General features: G+C 40.6%; 1 protein-coding gene across 1 annotated transcript in view; it reads right to left on the bottom strand.

The window, feature by feature from the left end:
* Window positions 1-23,949, bottom strand: part of ARFGEF3 (ARFGEF family member 3) — a gene marked incomplete at its 5' end in the record, with an annotated part of 187,936 nt that overhangs the window by 122,817 nt on the left and 41,170 nt on the right. The window contains 2 exons of the mRNA XM_081250676.1: window positions 17,340-17,471; window positions 21,668-21,749. Coding sequence (XP_081106802.1) covers window positions 17,340-17,471; window positions 21,668-21,749 — 214 coding nt within the window. The remainder of the gene's footprint in view (window positions 1-17,339; window positions 17,472-21,667; window positions 21,750-23,949) is intronic.

Here is a 23,949-nt window from a genome sequence, read left to right as displayed (position 1 = left end):
AAAGCCTCAGAGCTAGAATACAGGACTTCCAGAGGGGACCTGGGGTGAGCCACTGACCCTTCACCTTCAGAGGGCCTGAATTGAAGGTACCAATAAGGCTGCTGTTGAGCCACACCCCAATCTTTATTTTGATCCAAAGAAAATGAATCAAATTATTTCAGTGCATGAAACGTCTACCACTTGTGACTTAAATTGATTTACATTAGGCTGAGGTGACAGGTAATTACAGAAATCACTTTCTGGCTCAACTTGCCCAAATTCTGGCAAATAGCTATTCTGAGAGGTTTTTTTAGTCAGTAGAAGATTTTTCTAGAGCTCATGAGTCCCTAGTTTGGAAAACATTGCAAATTACTTATTGGTTTATTGTCATGTCTCAGGTTCTTTCCTGGCCTTTATTTGTTGCCACTAGTAATAAGTTTAATATTCAACATATACATCAGATGTGCCCTTAGCACCTAATTCTAGGAAATATTACACCAGTGATATCCGTAGAAAAAATATGTAAATATTAAATTATAATGAACTTGAACTTAGCTAATTCGCTTGAACAAATAATCCAATCGTTCTTATTCTTCTTATCTTCTCCCTCTAAACCCTCTTCCTTGGCAAAATCTCATAACTCTTACCTCTAACTAGAAGCCTCACAAATGCATTTCTAGAGCCAGTATTTCTCCCAAGTTTCAAATCTTAATTTCAGCTTATAAACATCAGAAATGATATATGCAATTTCATGAAAATCACATAAACCACACTAAGTCTCCAACATGGTAAACAGCTAACACTTCTTCCTGCTCTAAAATTCTTAATTATGCAACCATTAAAATTATCTGTGAGGGGATAAATATAGCCGTGTGGGAAATGCTTATAAGCTAAAGTTAAATGAAAAGCAAAAAATATAATCATATATACACAGTGAATGTAACTGTAAACACATAAATCTATATGATTAGAAACGCATATACAGAAGTCAGTCACAGTGATGAAATCTACAATGAATGTTTTCTATTTGGAAAGCCTGTAATGTGAAACTCCTTGTATTTGTTCTTTTAAAATATTGTAATTCTTTGATATCTGACAATATGAACTCACCATCTCTCTCCTAAGTTAGCCCCTTAGAATCCATCATTCAGCCAGAAACTCCAGCTCCAAGTCTTGAAATCATCTTGGATTTTCCCCTTCTCACCTACTCACCACCTATGCCACCGCCAATCACCAGCTACTGCAAATCCCCTCAGCGTGCTCAGCTGCACTTTTCTGCAGTCAGCTGCGGGGCACCCCTCCTGTCCCCTCCAACCTCACAATAAGCCATCTCGCCAGTGCCTCTGACTTGGCTCTGCTGATCCTCCAAGCATCCTGCAAAACCCTTTGCCCCTCCCCCCACCTTCAACATCTAACACCCAGCTCTGAACATGTCACTTTCTTGCTACTCTGAAGACCCCCCAATCTCTACAGACTCCCGGCTCCTTACTTACTCTAACCAGGCCCTCCAGAATCTGCTTCAACATCCCCTTCAGGCTCATCGACCATTATCCCTCACTAATCCGGGTTTCCACCCTGTGCTTCTCCATCTCCAAGACTTTTCCTCTACCAAGAATGCCCAGCCTCTCTCCCAATATAAAAAGAACGGAATTCCAAACACCTTTCAAAGTCCAACTCAAACAGTATCCCCTCCTTAAAATGCTGATCTGCCCAGTTGAATGTGGGTTTTCCTTCTGAATTTTCCCATTGAACTTTTCTTCTGCTACAACATATACAACTATCTTGAATTATGGTAATTGTGCACATCTTTATCTTTTTCCTATTAGATTATAAATCCTTGTCTTGGTTTTGCTTTTAATACTATAAAGTTTTATGTACTGTTGGTAATGTAGATATATTCACAGACAATGAAATAAAGTAAAAAAAAATTAAAAAGTCCAATGAATTATCTTTTCTAGTTTAACTGTAACAAATTTATTTTGACCTAATCTCACAGTTAGATTTTTAATAAGTTAATTTCATCAGTGTGTTCTGGATAACACCCTTACACCTCCTTCTCTCTTCCCCTCTGAGAGTCTCCACAGAATGGGTGCCTCATCTCAGATTGTCTGCCTATATACGCATGAGGCTTTTGATAGTTTTATACTCAATGCTTAGAGAAATGACCAACAAAGCCTCTTGAGACAGTTTATAAAGGGCTAAAGATAACTTGATTCTCTATATGTTAAACATTTAATAATTATAAAACTCTTGTAGAATATCCAAATCATATGAACTCTGCCTAGTAGGACAAAATAGGAACTTATTTGCACAGATAAATGGTGGGATGTTTTCTGTAGACCACGGGATCATGGCTATTGGTTAGGACCCTAAATATATCTAGGTGGATAACAGATATATAATTTACAAAATTCTTCTTTTAAGCAAGGAAGCTACAATTCAACAATAGTAAATATGATGAGGTCCCTTTTCAGGAATCAGAAATATATATGGTTTCTTTTCTTTACTCCCTTCCTTTACTATAGAAGAAAATTACCCTGTTATAGGCTGTATAGGAAGGGGCTATAGAGGAAGAAAAGAGACAAGAAGAAACACATAAAGCAATGGTACTTCTATGTTCTGGTTCATAATTTGAGTGAGAGGTGTTCATTTTATTATCATGCTATACATATTCTTTTCTAATAACTGAAAAATGAAAGCTAACACCAACCTTATGCCATGTACTGTTCTAGACACTTCTTTTATATTAACTCATTTAAGAGTCACTATAACAATAATATTAATATTATTTGCTTTTTACAGATCAGAAAATTGAGGCAGATAAATAGCTTTCCCAAGGTCACCAGGCATTCTAGCTTGAGAAGCTGTGCTCTTACCACTCTACTACTAGGTATTTTGAAAAGAAGAAAAGTAACAAGAAGTTTAAAAACAATAGAGTCCAAAGACTGTTTCACAGGACAGTTACACAAAGCCATTCTTTCTCCTAGACACACTTGGCCACTTATAAGTTTCTTCAATGAATTCCTATCTACTCTAAGAGATTTCTAGTCTCTCATTATGTTTCACTCTTTTTCAGAAGCCATATTACTCATATTTGCCTCGCAGTTAAACGAGGATGCACAGTTTTCTTCTAAAACCACACAGCCAAAAAGCAGATCAACTCCCAGCCTTGTTACAATGCCTTTCCAGAAAAACACAAATGACTGAAAAAGCAACTTTGCTACCAACAACTGTGTAAGCCCAGAAAGTAACTGAACCACTCCGGCTTCAATTTACCTATAAAAAGAAGGATCTGATTATGTATGAGGTTACTTTAATTCTAAAGTGTGAATACATGTTGATCTTTCTCATCTTTGAACTCAGATTATTGAGTTTGGCTTCTTTTGTCAATTATCCTGGTGGGCCACTGGAAACCACCACATGTGTTTCCCTCTCTCCATTAGTCAGTAACTAAATTAGCAAGCAATTAGTAAGCCATATGCCAGATGCTCTGTTAGGCACCAAAGGGATAAAAACAATACTAACAATATATAATTAGTTTTCACTTACTAACTAGTGAAATTTTCCACTATGCCTGAGTTGAGTTTAGGACTAACTAGTTGGAGAAATTATGATATGCAGTTTCCCTGAATAAGCCACAGCATATGCAGTTACCCTGAATAAGCCACGGCCTTAGCTAACCTCATACCTCTCTGAATGCATCATCATCCCTTTCCTCTGAGGAAAGTGCAGTAAAAAAAAAAAAAGCAGCAGGTGCTGGAGGGGATGATGCACCAGCTGCCTCTAGCTGAGGGAAAGAAACCAGACTATGATTCTCACGTGAAAAGTGATGGTGGCTGACTGCCAGCTCTCTCTGAGCACTACCCCCGTCTTTTTCAAGAATAGAATTCTGGGCACATGGCTGCCCAAAATAAAGACTACACTTTCCAGCCTTCCTTACAACTGCTGCCATATGACTGGGTCCTGGCCAATGGGAGAGAAGCAGAAGTGTCCTGCACCACTTTCCTCCTGCCAGTTGGCTGGAATGTAGACATTTTGGCAGGAAACGGGGAGCCCTTGTGTTTCACAAGCTGGAGAAACATAATCCAAGATACAAGAGTCTCTGATAATGGGGTTCAGCCAATACTGGCCTAAGGCAGTGCAAAAGAAAAACAAATTTCTGCCTTGTTTCAGCTGAAATGAGTCCTAACTAACACAGCCTTCCTTTCTTCCCTTTCTCCAACCCTATACTTGCCTACCTGATTCTTCCTTATGCTTTCGATCTTATTTGTTTTAAAAATGTCACTTCTTGGGCTTCCCTGGTGGCGCAGTGGTTGAGAGTCTGCCTGCCGATGCAGGGGACGCGGGTTCGTGCCCCGGTCCGGGAGAATCCCACGTGCCGTGGAGCGGCTGGGCCCATGAGTCATGGCCACTGAGCCTGCGCGTCCAGAGCCTGTGCTCCGCAATGGGAGAGGCCACAGTGGTGAGAGGCCCGCATACCGCAAAAAAAACAAACAAAACAAAAATGTCACTTGTTAAGAATAGCCTTCTCTGTCCTCTTCATCTGCCCTCCAGCAGGGTCTATTATAAATACACTTTTCTAAATTTTTCTTTCCTTATATTTATCACAGTTCACATGTATTTATCTATTTCATTGACTTCTATCTCCATCACTAGCCTCCAAACAAAGATTCTTTTTTTGTCTGTTTTTGTTTTCTTCACCATAGGATTTTCTGTGCCTAGCACAGTGCCTGACAGGAAGAGATCAAGTATTTGCGGAGTAAATGAGTGAAAAAATTGGAGGATCTCCCCACTCTAGGAATTCTAGAACATCCACAGTAAATACCGCAGGGCTCTGCATTTATACTTGCTTTAACAAAAATCGTGGGGAAAAGTTTAAAAATACTTAGCAGAGTTGCTCTCAAATGTATTCAACAGGCATGGCATTGAAAATGGTGTTGCTTGCTTTAAAAAAAGGAAAATTAATAGATAAGATGAAAATAGCTTCATGTAAACAAATAATGCATAAAGTATTTAATGGAAAATCACTTTTCTCAGTTTTCAATTGTTTGCTTCTGACTTTTTCATATATTTTTATTGTCTGTCTAATGCAGTCATACCAAAGGGTAAAGAAGCCTGGGAGGAAAACTGAGAATTTTCTCTATATGTGTACAAAGGAAAAAGATGATCAACATTTGATCTTAGCAGCAGGAAGAGGGAGGGCTATTTGAGAACCATTTAGTTCACAGAAACACGATTTAGATACTTCCCTGCATTAAGTATTGAAATAATATGTAAGCATGTAGCTAACCTCCAATAATGGTACATTCTAAATTAAACATTTTTCATCAAACACCAGATTTTTTGTTCATACCAGAGATTGCTGCAAATCTTCTAAGTTGGTAGCTTTAGACTAAGAAGGGATTTCTCCTTGCTTATGAGAAGGCAGGACAATTCAACCATTTCCCCTTCAAATTTTACTAATGATCATTCCTTCCATAAGGTACTCTTCAAATGCCCAGAATTAGGGATATAAAAACTAACCATTTGAGTAAATGGTCCAAATATAAGACTCTGCTATTAGGGCTTCCCTGGTGGAGCAGTGGTTGAGAGTCCGCCTGCTGATGCAGGGGACACGGGTTCGTGCCCCGGTCTGGGAAGATCCCACATGCCGTGAAGCAGCTGGGCCCGTGAGCCATGGCCATTGAGCCTGCACGTCTGGAGCCTGTGCTCCGCAACGGGAGAGGCCACAGCAGTGGGAGGCCCGCGTACCGCAAAAAAAAAAAAAAAAAAAAGACTCTGCTATTAAAACATTACTGAGAGGATATTTAGAAATGGTCCTTCCATTTGGCCTGTTTCTTACTCTCAGACCAAGGCGGTGACTGCCATGCTGGTACCGTGTAGGACCAGGTTCTAAATGGAAATCCCGAAGCTTAGGTCTAGCAGCCCTATAGTCAGTAAGCTCTTTCTCCACTAGTCTCTCCTCTTTACATTTTCTATAGATGCTTGGTTGGCTTTTGTTATAAAATATAAAAATACCTCAATGATATTCTCTTCCTTCCCCCAACTCTATCTCTCACACACACACACACACACACACACACACACAGAGCCATGAGCTAATTTGACGGGAAAGAGACTTGGATTCTTTCTTTATATTTGAATCTAGCTCACAGAACTAGTGAGCAAATACACTGTCATGGAAGGATACAGAAAACACACAGGACTTTGAGCCACTCCTAGCTTTGCCCCTTATTAGCCTATAACTGATCTTTTCTATTCAATCATCTGTAAAATGCAGATAGTAATGACAACCATCTACGTCTTTCAGGATAGACTTAGAAGACAAGGTAACCTACTGTTTAAGAAAACAGGTTTGAGCCTAGGCTGAATTACAATTCAAATACTGGTCCTGCCATTTCACTAGCTGTGTGATCTTAGTGTGAATGTATTTAACAGAGTGTCTAATGCATAATAAATGTTAAGTAATTGGCCCCTGTCATTTCTCCTTTGAAAATGTAAAGCATTCCACCATATTCAATTATATTATCTAAAGACTCACATAAAATAGGATGTCCAATAACAGAACGCTCATCAAATGCTTGCTCAGTATCCAGCGTCATATCCTTTCTTACCAACAAAGCCGGCTGCCCACCCCCCAGACAGGATGCTCACATCTCTAACATGCTTACAGAGGCCGAAGTCCAGCCGCAATTCCCTCCTTTCTTTGAAGAGTCAGCCAGCTGTACCAGTTAATAACATCACTAAAGATTATCCATCCGAAAGAAGGAGAAAAAAACTCCTAATTGCTCTAGTCAGAGGTATCATTAGTTATGTACCTGGCTCCTATGAAGTCTGCATGGCATTTACGGAAATGGTACACACCACGGGAAAAATGTTACCAAAGCGAACAAGTATTTAACCTAAATATTAAGTGGCTCCCTGCCATCTACTAATCCATTTCAAAGGTAATGCATCTTCAGAGAAACCTTCTTCCTCATTATCTACAGTCCTGACACTCTACTTGCTCAGCGGTAAAATTTTTATTTGGGTTCCACAGCCATTTCAATAAATCAAAGTTGCCTTTTCTCTCCGTCCTGTTAGACAGCATAACTAAGTGATCTAACCTCATCCCTATTTAATTTGTCAGAAGCAAGTATCATTGACATTTTTTAACCCTCCAATTGAAATTCTAGGGCCTTCTTTCTTAAAGAGAACACTACCATCAGAATCTTGGGTTTCATCATTAGCTACTTTCTGTTTAATCTCAGGGAAATCTCTAAAAGAGGGAACCATGTTATTTTCTCCCCAGGAATTTAATACAATTGCTACAACACTTCTAAGAATGTGACATGGCTCAATTTCTCATGTTTATAAACACTAGCAGATAGCAATATGTGAGTAAAATGTATGATACAGCTTTTTGAAAAACAGCACTTAGGATTTGTCATAAAAATGTACTATGCCATGGTTGGAGAGACATAAATAAAAACTGCAGGGTGTGGCTTTATCTCTCCTGAATAGTATACTCAGACCAACATTTGAAAATGCCTACCATATAACATTTTAAAAGATTCTCCTACAATACATTTCTATAAAATGACTAGAGAATTTTTACAAGAAATATCTAGTTTAGATAATTTATTATCAGAATGAGTTACAAAGGAGCACCAAGAATAAATTAATATACCCTTCATATATAATAGGAATCCAGTCTTTTCCTCGGAGGACTCCTCCAATTCATATTCTCTGTCTCTCTCTCTCTCTATATATATATATATTATGCATGTGTATGTGTGTGTGTGTGTGTGTAATTTCTGGGAGGAAGAGTGGTAAAAGCATTTTAATGTGGTAATGATATTATTAGCAAAACAAGGACTTATTTTAAAGTTTTTACTTGGGTCATGACAAGCATTACAAAATTATAAGAGAACAGGGTGCACACATCTGAAGATGACTAAAGTTGGTATACAAATTCCTCATGCATGGAGAAGGGGTATAAAACTTATTTCTAAGCCCCATATGCTATAAGTTGTGTATATCTTTATGCCCAAATGAGTAATTTAAATCTCAGAAATCGGAAATAATCATGGAGCCCTTACTTGTGGGCTATCACAGTCAGGCCACCAACTCCAAAGTTTCATCTGATGTTAATAATATTACTGGAGAGAGAGCTTCAAGATGGCGGAAGAGTAAGACGCGGAGATCACCCTCCTCCCCACAGATACATCAGAAATTCATCTACACGTGGAACAACTCCTACAGAACACCTACTGAACGCTGGCAGAAGACCTCGGACCTCCCAAAACGCCAGAAACTCCCCACGTACCTGGGTAGGGCAAAAGAAAAAAAGAATAAACAGAGACAAAAGAATAGGGACGGGACCCGCCCCAGTGGGAGGGAGCCGTGAAGGAGGAAAGGTTTCCACACAGTAGAAGCCCCTTCACGGGCGGAGACTGCGGGTGGCGGAGGGGGGAAGCTTCAGAGCCGCGGAGGAGAGCGCAGCAACAGGGGTTCGGAGGGCAAAGCGGAGAGATTCCCGCACAGAGGATCGGTGCCCTCAGGCACTCACCAGCCCGAGAGGCTTGTCTGCTCGGCTGCCGTGGCGGGCGGGGCTGGGAGCTGAGGCTCGGGTATCGGCTTTCAGTCGGAGCGCAGGGAGAGGACTGGGGCTGGAGGGCGGGAAGAGAGCCTGAAGGGGTTAGTGCACCACGGCTGGCCGGGAGGGAGTCCGGGAAAAAGTCTGGACCTGCCAAAGAGGCAAGAGACTTTTTCTTCCCTCTTTGTTTCCTGGTGCACGAGGAGAGGGGATTAAGAGCGCTGCTTAAAGGAGCTCCAGAGACGGGCGCGAGCCACGGCTTTCCGCGGCCCCCAGAGACGGGCGTGGGACGCTAGGGCTGCTGCTGCCGCCGCCAAGAAGCCTGTGTGCGAGCCCAGGTCACTATCCACACCGCCCCTCCCGGGAGCCTATGCAGCCCGCCACTGCCGGGGTCCCATGATCCAGGGACAACTTCCCCGGGAGAACGCACGGCGCGCCTCGGGCTGGTGCAACGTCACGCCGGCCTCTGCCGCCGCAGGCTCACCCCGCACTCCGTACCCCTCCCTCCCCCAGGGCCTGAGTGAGCCAGAGCCCCCGAATCAGCTGCTCCTTTATCCCCGTCCTGTCTGAGCGAAGAACAGACGCCCTCAGGCGACCTACACGCAGAGGCGGGGCCAAATCCAAAGCTGAACCCCGGGAGCTGTGCGAACAAACACGAGAAAGGGAAATCTCTCCCAGCAGCCGCAGGAGCAGTGGATTAAATCTCCAAAATCAACTTGATGTACCCTGCATCTGTGGAATACCTGAATAGACAACGAATCACCCCAAATTGAGGCGGGGGACTTTGGGAGCAAAGATATATATATATATTTCCCTTTTTCTCTTTTTGTGCATGTGTATGTGTATGCTTCTGTGTGTGATTTTGTCTGTATAGCTTTGTTTTCACCATTTGTCCTCGGGATCTATCCGTTTTTATTTTTTTATTACTTAAAAAATTTTTTCTTAACAATTATTTTTTATTTTAATAACTTTATATTATTTTATTTTATCTTCTTCTTTCTTTTTTTCTTTTTTCCCTCCCTTTTATTCTGAGCCGTGTGGAGGACAGGCTCTTGGTGCTACAGCCAGGCGTCAGGGCTGTGCCACTGAGGTGGGAGAACCAAGTTCATGACACTGGTCCACAAAAGACCTCCCGGCTCCACATAATATCAAACGGTGAAAATCTCGCAGAGATCTCTATCTCAACGCCAAGACCCAGCTCCACTAAACGACCAGCAAGCTACAGTGCTGGACACCCTATAACAAACAACTAGCAAGAAAAGAACACAACCCCATCCATTAGCACAGAGACTGCCTAAAATCATAATAAGGCCACAGACACCCCAAAATACACCACCAGATGTGGACCTGCCCACCAGAAAGGCAAGATCCAGCCTCATCCACCAGAACACAGGCACTAATCCACTCCACCAGGAAGCCTACACAACCCACTGAACCAACCTTAGCCACTGGGGACAGACACCAAAAACAACAGGAACTACAAACCTGCAGCCTGCGAAAAAGAGACCCCAAACACAGTAAGTTAAGCAAAATGAGAAGACAGAGAAACACACAGCAGATGAAGGAGCAAGGCAAAAACCCACCAGACATAACAAATGAGGAGGAAATAGGCAGTGTGCCTAAAAAAGAATTCAGAATAATGATAGTAAAGATGATCCAAAATCTTGGAAATAGAATGGAGAAAATACAAGAAACATTTAACAAGGACCTAGAAGAACTAAAGAGCAAAGAAACAGTGATGAACAACAAAACAAATGAAATTAAAAATTCTCTAGAAGGGATCAATAGCAGAATAACTGAGGCAGAAGAACAGATAAGTGACCTGGAAGATAAAATAGTGGAAATAACTACTGCAGAGCAGAATAAAGAAAAAAGAATGAAAAGAATTGAGGACAGTCTCAGAGACCTCTGGGACAACATTAAACGCACCAACATTTGAATTATAGGGGTCCCAGAAGAAGAAGAGAAAAAGGGACTGAGAAAATATTTGAAGAGATTGTAGTTGAAAACTTCCCTAATATGGGAAAGGAAATAGTTAATCAAGTCCAGGAAGCACAGAGAGTCTCATACAGGATAAATCCAAGGAGAAACATGCCAAGACACATATCATCAAACTATCAAAAATTAAATACAAAGAACAAATATTAAAAGCAGCAAGGGCAAAATAACACAAAAGGAAATCCCCATAAGGTTAACAGCTGATCTTTCAGCAGAAACTGCAAGTCAGAGGGAGTGGCAGGGCATATTTAAAGTGATGAAGAAGAAAAACCTACAACCTAGAGTAATCTACCCAGCAAGGATCTCATTCAGATTCAAGGGAGAAATTAAAACCTTTACAGACAAGCAAAAGCTAAGAGAGTCCAGCACCACCAAACCAGCTTTACAACAAATGCTAAAGGAACTTCCCTAGGCAGGGAACACAAGAGAAGGAAAAGACCTACAATAATAAACCCAAAACAATCAAGAAAATGGTAATAGGAACATACATATCAATAATTACCCTAAATATAAATGGATTAAATGCTGCAACCAAAAGACACAGATTGGATGAATGGATACAAAAACAAGACCTGTATATATGCTGTCTACAAGAGACCCACTTCAGACCTAGGGACACATACAGACTGAAAGTGAGGGGATGGACAAAGATATTCCATGCAAATGGAAATCAAAAGAAAGCTGGAATAGCAATTCTCATATCAGACAAAATAGACTTTAAAATAAAGACTATTACAAGAGACAAAGAAGCACACTACATAATGATCAAGGGATCAATCCAAGAAGATATAACAATTGTAAATATTTATGCACCCAACATAGGAGCAATTCAATACATAAGGCAAATACTAATAGCCATAAAAGGGGAAATCGACGGTAACACAATCATAGTAGGGGACTTTAACACCCCACTTTCACCAATGGACAGATCATCCAAAATGAAAATAAATAAGAAAACAGAAGCTTTAAATGACACAATAGACCAGATAGATTTAATTGATATTTATAGGACATTCCATCCAAAAACAGCAGACTACACTTTCTTCTCAAGTGTGCATGGAACATTCTCCAGGATAGATCACATCTTGGGTCACAAATCAAGCCTCAGTAAATTTAAGAAAATTGAAATCATATCAAGCATCTCTTCTGACCAAAATGCTATGAGATTAGAAATGAATTACAGGGAAAATACCATAAAACACACAAACACATGGAGGCTAAACAATATGTTACTAAATAACGAAGAGATCACTGAAGAAATCAAAGAGGAAATAAAAAAATACCTAGAGACAAATGACAATGAAAATACGATGATCCAAAACATATGGGATGCAGCAAAAGCAGTTCTAAGAGGGAAGTTTATAGCAATACAATCCTACCTTAAGAAAGAAGAAACATCTCAAATAAACAACCTAACCTTACACCTAAAGCAATTAGAGAAAGAAGAACAAAAAAAAAACCCAAGTTAGCAGAAGGAAAGAAATCATAAAGATCAGAAATAAATGAAATGGAAACAAAGAAAACAGTAGCAAAGATCAATAAAACTAAAAGCTGGTTCTTTGAGAAGATAAACAAAATTGATAAACCATTAGCCAGACTTACCAAGAAAAAAAGGGAGAAGATTCAAATCAATAGAATTAGTAATGAAAAAGGAGAAGTAAGAACTGACACTGCAGAAAATACAAAGGATCAGGAGAGATTACTACAAGCAACTATAAGCCAATAAAATGGGCAACCATGAAGAAATGGACAAATTCTTAGAAATGCACAACCCTCTGAGACTGAACCAGACAGAAAAAGAAAATATGAACAGACCAATCGCAAGCAGTGAAATTGAAACTGATTAAAAATCTTCCAACAAACAAAAGCCCAGGACCAGATGGCTTCACAGGCAAATTCTATCAAACATTTAGAGAAGAGCTAACACCTACCCTTCTCAAACTCTTCCAAAATATAGCAGAGGGCAGGTCACTCCCAAACTCATTCTACGAGGGCACCATCACTCTGATACCAAAACCACACAAAGATGTCACAAAGAAAGAAAACTACAGGCCAATATCACTGATGAACATAGATGCAAAAATCCTCAACAAAATACTAGCAAACAGAATCCAACAGCACATTAAAAGGATCATACACTAGGATCAAGTGGGGTTTCTCCCAGGAATGCAAGGATTCTTCAATATATGCAAATCAATCAATGTGATACACCATATTAACAAATTGAAGGAGGAAAAGCATATGATCATCTCAATAGATGCAGAGAAAGCTTTCGACAAAATTCAACACCCATTTATGATGAAAACCCTCCAGAAAGTAGGCATAGAGGGAACTTTCCTCAACATAATAAAGGCCATATATGACAAATCCACAGCTGACATTGTCCTCAATGGTGAAAAACCGAAACTATTTCCACTAAGATCAGGAGCAGGACAAGGTGGCCCACCTCACCATTATTCAACGTAGTTTTGGAAGTTTTAGCCACAGCAATCAGAGAAGAAAAAGAAATAAAAGGAATCCAAATTGGGAAAGAAGAAATAAAGTTGTCACTGTTTGCAGATGACATGATACTATACATAGAGAATCCTAATGATGCTACCAGAAAACTACTAGAGCTAATCAATGAATTTGGGAAAGTTGCAGGATACAAAATTAATGCACAGAAATCTCTTGCATCCCTATACACTAATGATGAAAAATCTGAAAGTGAAAGTAAGAAAACATTCCCATTTACCACTGCAACACAAAGAATAAAATATCTAGGAATAAACTTACCTAAGGAGACAAAGGACCTATATGCAGAAAATTATAAGACACTGATGAAAGAAATTAAAGATGATACAAATAGATGGAGAGATATACCATGTTCTTGGATTGGAAGAATCAACACTGTGAAAATGACTATACTACCCAAAGCAATCTACAGATTCAGTGCAATTCCTATCAAACTACCACTGGCATTTTTCACAGAGCTACAACAAAAAATTTCACAATTTGTATGGAAAAGACCCCATATAGCCAAAGCAATCTTAAGAAAAACGGAGCTGGAGGAATCAGACTCCCTGACTTCAGACTATACTACACAGCTATAGTAATCAAGACAGTATGGTACTGGCACAAAAACAGAAATATAGATCAATGGAACAGGATAGAAAGCCCAGAGATAAACCCACGCACATGTGGTCACCTTATCTTTGATAAAGGAGGGAAGAATATACAGTGGAGAAAAGACAGCCTCTTCACTAAGTGGGGCTGGCAAAACTGGACAGCTACTTGTAAAAGAATGAAATTAAAACACTCCCTAACACCATACACAAAAATAAACTCAAAATGGATTTAAGACCTGAATGTAAGGCCAGACACTATAAAACTTAGAGGAAAACATAGGCAGAACACTCTATGACATAAATCACAGCAAGATCCTTTTTGACCCACCTCCTAGAGAAATGGAAGTAAAAACAAAAATAAACAAATGGACCTAATGAAAATTAAAAGCTTTTGCACAGCAAAGGAAACCATAAATAAGACAAAAAGACAAACCTCAGAATGGGAGAAAATATTTGCAAATGAAGCAACTGACAAAAGATTAATCTCCAAAATTTACAAGCAGCTCATGCAGCTCAATATCAAGAAAACAAACAACCGAATGCAAAAATGGGCAGAAGACCTAAATAGACATTTCTCCAAAGAAGATATGCAGATTGCCAACAGACACATGAAAGAATGCTCAACATCATTAATCATTAGAGAAATGCAAATCTAAACTACAATGAGATATCATCTCACAGCGGTCACAGTGGCTATCATCAAAAAATCTACAAACAGTAAATGCTGGAGAGGGTGTGGAGAAAAGGGAACCCTCTTGCACTGTTGGTGGGAATGTAAAGTGATACAGCCACTATGGAGAACAGTATGGAGGTTCCTTAAAAAACTAAAAATAGAACTACCATATGACCCAGCAATCCCACTACTGGGCATATACCCTGAGAAAACCATAATTCAAGAAGAGTCACATACCAAAATGTTCATTGCAGCTCTATTTATAATAGCCAGGACATGGAAGCAACTTAAGTGTCCATCATCGGATGAATGGATAAAGAAGATGTGGCACATATATACAATGGAATATTACTCAGCCATAAAAAGGAACGAAACTGAGTTATATGTAGTGAAGTGGATGGACACAGATACTGTCATACAGAGTGAAGTAAGTCAGAAAGAGAAAAACAAATACTGTATGCTATCACATATATATGGAATCTAAAAAAAAAAAATGGTCATGAAGAACCTAGGGGCAAGACAGGAATAAAGATGCAGACCTACTAGAGAATGGACTTGAGGATACGGGGAGGGGGAAGGGTAAGCTGGGACAAAGTGAGAGTGGCATGGACATACACACACACCAAACGTAAAATAGATAGCTGGTGGGAAGCAGCCACATAGCACAGGGAGATCAGCTCGGTGCTTTGTGACCACCTAGAGAGGTGGGATAGGGAGGGTGGGAGCAACGGAGATGCAAGAGGGAAGAGATATGGGGACATATGTATATGTATAACTGATTCACTTTGTTATAAAGCAGAAACAAACACCCCACTGTAAAGCAATTATACTCCAATAAAGATGTTAAAAAAATAATAATATTACTGTAAAGTACAGTTATCTCATCATTAATTTCCTAGCTGCTTGGCCAAAAATGTTTGTCTAAAATAAAAGTATACTACAAAAAAAACTATGTTAAGGCTAGGTTTATTGTCAATTGAAATATTTTTTCCCAATACCAACAATGTTTAAAATTTTAAAAACAGTAGCATGTACCAAAGGCCCTTATGGTTAAAAAAATTTTTGGATATCTAATTATGAAGAATGGCAGCCCAGATTACTGTTTTTCTTTTTTTCTGACAATGTCTGATCTATTCCCAGACATTAACTACAAGTACCACGGTCTACTATGGTATCATTAGAAAGTCCATTAAGACAGGCTTTCCAGGATTTCCAGCAGAGCTAACATGTGTCAACTCCTGTCCTCAGCAAGGCTAGCAGAAGGCACCACTGGGCTGGAATTAGAAAGCAAGTTTAAGTTTTTAAAACAGGTGTTTCTGTTGACATAACCATTAAACATCCTGCTGTCCTCCATAGCTCCTAGAAGAATAGGTACTTTCTCATTTTAATTTTTAATACAAATTCCTGTTTTCCATGAAAAGCTGTATTCCTGGGAGAATTTCCAGAATAGTATGAAATCTGTAAGGTGTGTCTGTTATGACATCAACACTCACCCTCCAGTACCTGGAGACCTATTAGTGGAAGAAGGATCAACAGGCTAGACTTGAAAGTCATAAAAGCGATGAATATGGCAGTTGGCCTTGCCTCTCTCAATGGTGGCACAGAGGTAGCAGAAAAGTAAAACAAATCTAAGAGGCAGTTACTCTTTGGTTCCTAGGAATGCAGCTGCCCAATGTATGTCAAAGGGTAAGGCAAAACTGGACGTTCCAGAATCAAAGAGAGTTAAAGTCAATGAGAGCTTAAAGGTCAGCTAGCTCAGAGATTCTCAGTGTTTACTGTGTATAACAATATTCCTAGACCCACCCACTGAGATTATGACTCAGCAGCAGTACATAGTGGTAGCAGAAGTAGTAGGAATAGAAATAGTAACGTACAACACTTCTAAAGTACTTGCTTTGGGCCAGATACTGTGCTAAATTCCTTACAACTATCACCTTACTTAATCCTCACGATAGTCCTACTGGGTAGGTGCTTCTATTTCCCCCATTCTCCAGATGAGGAGACCAAAGCACAGAGTGGTTCAGGCATCTGTCCAAGGAAATCCAACTACGAAGTGAGTAAGTATTCAAACCTAGACAGGCTGGCTTCAAAGTCTGAGCTCTTAATCACTACACTAAATTACCTACCAACAGGGCTAGGGGGAGACGCAGGGCATTAAGACAATGTCATGATTGAAGTTGATCTTTTCTCTTCTCAGTGGAGAAACTGAAAGCTGGAAAAGTGACATCTCTTATCGATGATAAAAATCCTTCAGTGCATTTCCAGGAAGAAATCAACCATTATATGACAGCAACTACTCTTACACATTTCTCTACACACACTCCTCTAAGGAGGAAATGGATAGATGACGTGATCAAAAGCCACCTCATGGGTTCCAGCTGTGTTCCTCTGACCAAGGTGCTGTTCTGGGATAGAGATTTCCATCCTTTTCTGCCCAACTCACTGTTCACTCACAGGAGGGGAAAAAGGGGGAAAAGGGATGGGAGAGACGCTATCCCATGTGGGAGATAAGGTTCACATAATTTGAGGATGGAAATAAAGCTGTGATTCTGATATGGCTCCCAAGGATGGTTTTCCTTCCCTTAAACTGACTATTCTAAAACCTTAGTATATGTCAAAACATCATTAGGTCTTTGCTTTGTTTTACCATATACAGGCAAGCAGAACGCCTAGAATGATCAAATCTACCCCAAGCTGCAACTACTCACATACATTCTCCCAAACGATCACAAAAACATTTCCTAACAACATTTGATATGCAAGATCAGGCCAAAAATCTTACGGATTTATTGAAATCGTACCTTTTTACTTACGTTGAACAGGAATGATCGTTGTCATTTCTGTTCAATGATCAAGGTTATTCCAGGGCACCCTAAGCAAGGATAATAACCATATATTCCAAATGACCAGCACGCAGAGGCATTTTCAGGATAACAATGAGGACGGGAGCATCAGCGTTTGTTCCCGACCCAGTGACGCAAACTGGGAGCCGCGTCCAACCCACCTTCATCACTTCCACCTGCAGGTCTTCGTGGAGGGAAGGCGTCACTTTCACGGTGTTCAGGATCTGATTGAGCAGCTGCTTCTCATCAGAGTCCGTTTCCATGGATACAAACCTCTCTTCCGCCAGAAGCTTCTGTAAAGAGGCACAAGGCAGTGATCAGATAGGCTTTCCCCTGCTGCCTTATTCTGTTGTAGCTTAGCATGTACTGAGGATAATGTTTCTTACTCAGGAGGCATATAGCTGGAGGCCATGAGGAGGAGCTGCTGCTATGTGCCATTAAAAAGAAAAATGCACCAAGCCTTTGGTAAACGGTTTTTGGCAAAGGCTTTTTCTTGCTATTAGATAATTCACTCTAAATTTTATGAAGTGCAGTTCTAACGTGGTGGCCAAATAGGTCATTTGGTTGGTGGGGACGGAGGACGAATGTGCCAAGGGGAATGTAGCCCCTCACAACGTTCACACTTGCCTTTTTTTTTTTTAAATTTTTTAATCTGTTGATTTTTGGCTGTGTTGGGTCTACGTTGCTGTGCGCGGGCTTTCTCTAGTTGCAGTGAGCGGGGGCTACTCTTCACTGCAGTGCTCGGGCTTCTCATTGCGGTGGCTTCTCCTGTTGCGGAGCACGGGCTCTAGGCATGTGGGCTCAGTAGTTGTGGCACAAAGGCTTAGTTGCTCTGCGGCATGTGGGACCTTCCCAGACCACGGCTTGAACCCATGTCCCCTGCAATGGCAGGCGGATTCTTAACCACTGCACCACCAGGGAAGCCCTACACTTGCCTGTTCTGAATGCAGCTTTGTCACAGGAAAGGAGAAGGTCCTGGAGACGAGTTAATTTTTCAGATATTTACCTTTGTACTTCCTAATGTGAGCTGTCATTTACCCAGGAATTATTCATGAATCTACAAATCTTAATACCATTCCATCAGAAAATCAATCCCACAAAAACCTACACAAGAAGACAGTCACTTTCATGAGGTTTCCCAGAAGTCACTACATCTTGCAGGATAGCTCTCCTCTATTTGAGAACAAATCTTACTTTTCATAAAATTCTTCCTGAGATTGTACCAAAACCCCACTGCCTACCACCTCTATGCCCTCATCTGTCCCTGGAGTCACGCAGATTAAGCTTCTAAAAGATCTCAAGTCAGCTATGAAGTCCACCTAAATCTCTTCTTCTCCACACTAAACCTCCTCGGGAGCCATCGGATGTTCTCTGCATGATATGGTTTCAGACACTCTCCTCCTTAACATGTGGCCTCCAGTGTGCATGTGACACTTCAGGGGTGGTCTGCTGGTACAGAGTGGGAGAACCCGAGAGTGCATATGAAGGTAAATGTATGGACTTTGGGTGATTATGATGTGTCAGTGAAGGTTCATCCTTGGTTAAAAAAAAAACTACCATTCTGGGAGTGATGTTGATGCTGTGGGAGGCTATGCATGTGTGGGGGGAGGGAGTATATGGGAAATTTCTGCACCTTCCTCTCAATTTTACTCTAAACCTAAAACTGCTCTAAAATAAGTCTTTTAAGAAGAAGAATAATAAAAGGATGGCAGAGGGGAAAGAAAGAAATGCGGTCTTTGGTGGCACCATTGCTCTCCTATTCCAAACCTGGAATTGCTTACCTCTGTAATTCTAGTTGTGTAAGATAATTAAATCTGTTTATTGCCTAAAACCAAACAAAAAACAGTAATGCAGAAGCTTAATCACATTCTCAGATCAAATTAGCTTAGTTCTAAGTCACAGCACATTCTGTGCTGACTCACCCAGAAACTTCTCATTCACAAGGGCTGCAGTTAAGCTGTTCTCCCCTATTCTGTCCTGGGGCGATTTTTGAGACCCCAGTGTAGGATGGATTTTATATTTATCCCTATTAAATTTGTCCTTGTCCGATGCAGCATAGGGTTGCAGCCATGAAGAATTTTTGGAATTCTGATTCATCCAGGGTAATGACTCCCTCTTCTAGCTGAATGTCACTGCAGATCCGGAAAACAAGTATTTTAAACCTTCTTCTTAGGACTCCCTGAATTTGTCTATACAGCTATACCTCATTTTATTGCACTTAGCTTTACTCCACTTCACAGGTATTGTGTTTTTTATAAATTGAAGGTTTGTGGCAACCGTGTGTCAATCGAGTCTACTGGCCCCATTTTTTTCAATAGCATTTGCCCACATTGTGTCTCTATGTCACTTTTTGGTAATTCTGGTAATATTTTAAACCTTTCCATTATTACTGCATTTGTTACGATGATCTGTGATCAGTGATCTTTGATGTTACTGCTACAGATGACTGAAGGCTCAAATGATGTTGGCATTTTTTATCCATAAGGTATTTTTTAATTAAGATATGTACATTTTTTAGACATAATGCTATTGCACACTTAAGAGACTACAGTACAGTGTAAACATAACTCCTATATGCACTGGAAAACCAAAAACTTCATGTGGCTCACTCTAATATTTGCTTTATTATGGTGGTCTGGAACTGAACCCACAATATCTCTGAGGTATTCTCTCAAAAGAGATTTTTGACTCTCCTGTAATGTATGTAGGGCAGCCCAGAGTTAGTTTATATACAAACCTGTTTTTACTTAAAGTGATAAAGACTAGAAAGCTCTTTAAAAATGCCTTAAGTTAATGGGAGGTCACAAGGGATGCTGAGAGGAAGACTCCCTGCCCCCCAGATCAGTGAAGTTCCCACGATTATTGAAACATGATACTGTAACTTAGAGTGTTTGAGGGTTAAAAAAAAAAGTAACTAAATGGAAAATCTATATACTACTAAAGAAAAGGGAACATAGTGGCAGATCAAAACAAACTCCCATTCAATTTTTTTAAATTAATTAATTTAGTTTTGGCTGCATTGGGTCTTCATCGCTGTGCAAGGGCATTCTCTAGTTGCAGCGAGCAGGGGCTACTCTTCATTGCCGTGCACAGGCTTCTCACTGCGGTGGCTTCTCTTGTTGCGGAGCACGGGCTCTAGGCATGTGGGCTCCAGTAGTTGTGGCACATGGGCTCAGTAGTTGTGCCTTGCGGGCTCTAAACTCAGTAGTTGTAGCACACAGGCTTAGTTGCTCCGTGGCATGTGGGATCTTCCTGGACCAGGGCTCGAACTCGTGTCCCCTATTGGCAGGTGGATTCTTAACCACTGCGCCACCAGGGAAGTCCCCATTCTTTTTTTTTTTTTTTTTTTGGCGTTACGCGGGCCTCTCACTGTTGTGGCCTCTCCCGTTGCGGAGCACAGGCTCAGCAGCCATGGCCCACGGGCCCAGCCGCTCCATGGCACGCGGGATCCTCCCGGACCGGGGCACGAACCCGCGTCCCCTGCATTGGCAGGCGGACTCCCAACCACTGCGCCACCAGGGAAGCCCCCCCACCATTCATTTTTAAAGTTGGCCCAATTACTTTGGAGAAAAGAAGAATTTTCATTGTTTGTTTATATTTTTTTAAAATGTTTAAGAATTTCTAATGTTATTGCATATTGAGATATACATCCTCTAATTCCAATCTTCTAGGGAAAAAAGGAGTTGTAATTTTCTTACTCTTTCATATTTATTTCTCTAAAGGTATTAGAGACCTCTGTGAACTTAAAGAGCTAATGATGAAACAGTAATGTGAGAAGACATCCAACAAATGCCACCAATCCCCCGTCAGGCTGAAAGAATACCCCGTAGGCTTGAACTCCACAGTGCTTGTCATTCACATACCAAACCACTTAAGAAGTCAATGTATCTATACAGCCAACAACTTTGCACCTTTGGATTAGACCTATTATGTACAATGTAAAACAAAATGAACAAATGCTCAGAGAAGGAAATGCATTTGTGCAATTTGACTTCTCTGATGACACAAAATTTCTTTTTTCTTCCCAATCTTGTTCTGGAAACAAAACACATTAATCCATTCGCCAACCTAACTGTAGAACAGAAAACAAAACAAACTCTTTCCAGCTTACCATCATTGCTCATGACACAGACCCAGAGAACTTGAATGCATGTAAGATTTGAGTTGGTATAGAACTGGAAGCATCTCTCTTGGGAGCCCTTACTCTGTTAAAAGTTTGGTGTCACAAAAAATATTTCATTTCTGTGTGGGCTTAGCTGAGTCTCCATGAGTCGGTGTCTGAACAACAAATGCTTAGCAAGATAATGCTGTACACAGAGAAATGCTGGTAAATACAAGAAAATCCTGTTATCTTCTCTGGTTTTACCCAGTTCAATCAAATTTTTGTCTGGGTCTTTAAACAGCTAGTATTTAGAATGTTAACTATTTGTTCTTTCAATGCCAAAGTGGTCTGTCAATTTCTGTCATCCTGTTGCACTCAGAGCCATACCTGTATCCCTGCCAAGGCATGCTGGGCCAGCTTCACATTCTTGGACTCCAAAGCCAACTGGAGAGGCAGCAGGCATTTCTCCCTGGGAAACACATAAATAAGGACAACATGTGAGCTCAGCAACGCTGGCAGTCAAGTGATCCAAGCCTTATGTACACCCACCCCCAAACGTCGCCACACACGTACACAAAACTATGACCAACAATGAAACTGCACATGGATTTTTAAAAACACAGCAAAAAAAACCCCAAAAGCTGTGCAGAAATCATAGCATATCATGGGAATTCCCTGGCGGTCCAGTGGTTAGGACTCCACACTTCCACTGCAGGGGGTTCAATCCCTGGTTAGGGAACTAAGATTCCTCAAGCCACGCTGTGCAACCAAAAACAAAAAACAAAATCATAGCATATCAGCAGCTCACCTTCTTAGGATGGCTACAGAGAACACGTACACAAGGACTCTCAAACAATTGTTTTGGTGAACTAATCATCACATGGTAAGTCCCTTACCAGTCCATGAACACGCCTTGCTCTTTCTAGAAGTAATATAATTTCCTGTATTCAGTACAGTATATACGTCCATGCCACTCTCTCTCTTCATCCCAGCTTACCCTTCCCCCTCCCCGTGCCTCAAGTCCATTCTCTATGTCTGCGTCTTTATTCCTGTCCTGCCCCCACGTTCTTCAGCACCTTTTTTTTTGTTTTTAGATTCCATATAAACATGCTTCCAAGACAGAAATACAAACCATCAACAGCTTTGATCCACGAGAAGTACCTGGCGTCAAGTGAAAGAGGAAAAAAATGGCTTGAGAACTATTTGTATATTTTGAAGCTTAAGAAAAAAATAACTGGGCCCTAAAATATGTTAGGAATAAACCAAAAGGGCTACAAAGAGAAATCTATTTTTCTGTAAGAAGCATTCACTCTAAATAATTAAACAATAGATCAAGAATTTTAATCAACCCATTATTTCCCCACAGAGTTACACTGGCAAAACAAATGAAATGTTACTTAGTTTTACCAGGTTCCTCCACCCTCACTTAAACCAGAGCAGCCCCATTTTTATCTGTTTTATATTTTCAGCATAAACTGAAAGATTCATTGACTTTAGATAGTATGAAAGCCACAGGGTAAGACTACGGGATTTCGTCATTGGAGGAATAAGGGTCACTGTTGCAGAACAAAGTGAAACAGAAAGTTAATTATAGCTCTGATTCCTTCCTGTCCACCCTGCAGCTTTTCCATGGAATCCTCCACCAGCAGCTCCGTGACAGATTGAGAGAGAGTACCAGACACTCCCCCTAACGCTGGCCACAAAGAACAAAACCAGACTATCGGGAAGAGCATTAAGCCCTCCTAATTCTTCTATCCCCAAGTTACAATACCCCACTTTTATATGAAAATTGATTCACACTACAGCCATTTTTCATTAGTACATCCTTTGACAGGTGGATAAATTACCCAACTGTGTTACTTCCAGTTGGGTGGCTATAATTTTGTGGCTGTTACGGTTATCGTCAGTTTCTCTCAGTTTCAAGGCAAACACTGCTATGCAGTCAGTTAAAGCAGGAATAGCTAATTTTCCCAATTTTGTTTCTTTTATTTAATCATAACCAGTTTACAAGTTTGGAAAAATTAACTGGAAGGGTGAAAGTGAGAATTAGCAATAATGGGCTGATGGAGGAATTAACAGAAGAGCCATAGAACTTCATCTGGAAACCCTTGAAACAATCAAATTTCCACCACGCTTAATTCACTGTGAAAGAACTTCCATCTCCAGTTTTTGGAGTCAGATCTGCCAATGAGGGCATGATAGCAGTGAGCAAGTGTGGGTGTCCCAAACTCTTAACAGTCTCATAGCCTGGGCCAGTGAAAGTCTCTGTTGAGTGGTTGTGTGCTGAAAATGCACAAGTATTACACATTTCTCATCAAAGGCACCAAACAAGAGTGGATGCCACATTCAACAGCAACAAGGACCTTCCTGGAATGCTGAACCCCCTGACCCTTAGGGAGCAGCATTATGTTTGCAGATAAACAACAGCATGCTCAGATTGCTCTGCCATTGACAGTATCAGTCCTTGAAATCCTCATTCCACTCTCTTACCGACTTCTACATTCACACAATTTCTATTGCAGACCGGAAACAGATTGCTGACAAATGCCAGGACTACCAGGTCCCACCACGATTCCAGGGGACATCACTGAACTGTTCCCCATGCCAGTCATGGTCACCAGGAAGGATTGGAAGATGTAATTGGTTCAGCTAGGTTTTGGTTTAATTGC

Source organism: Mesoplodon bidens, assembly GCF_964165515.1.
Source record: "Mesoplodon bidens genome assembly, chromosome: 12".
Classification (NCBI taxonomy): Eukaryota; Metazoa; Chordata; class Mammalia; order Artiodactyla; family Ziphiidae; genus Mesoplodon; species Mesoplodon bidens.
This window is presented reverse-complemented; position numbering and strand designations above follow the sequence as displayed.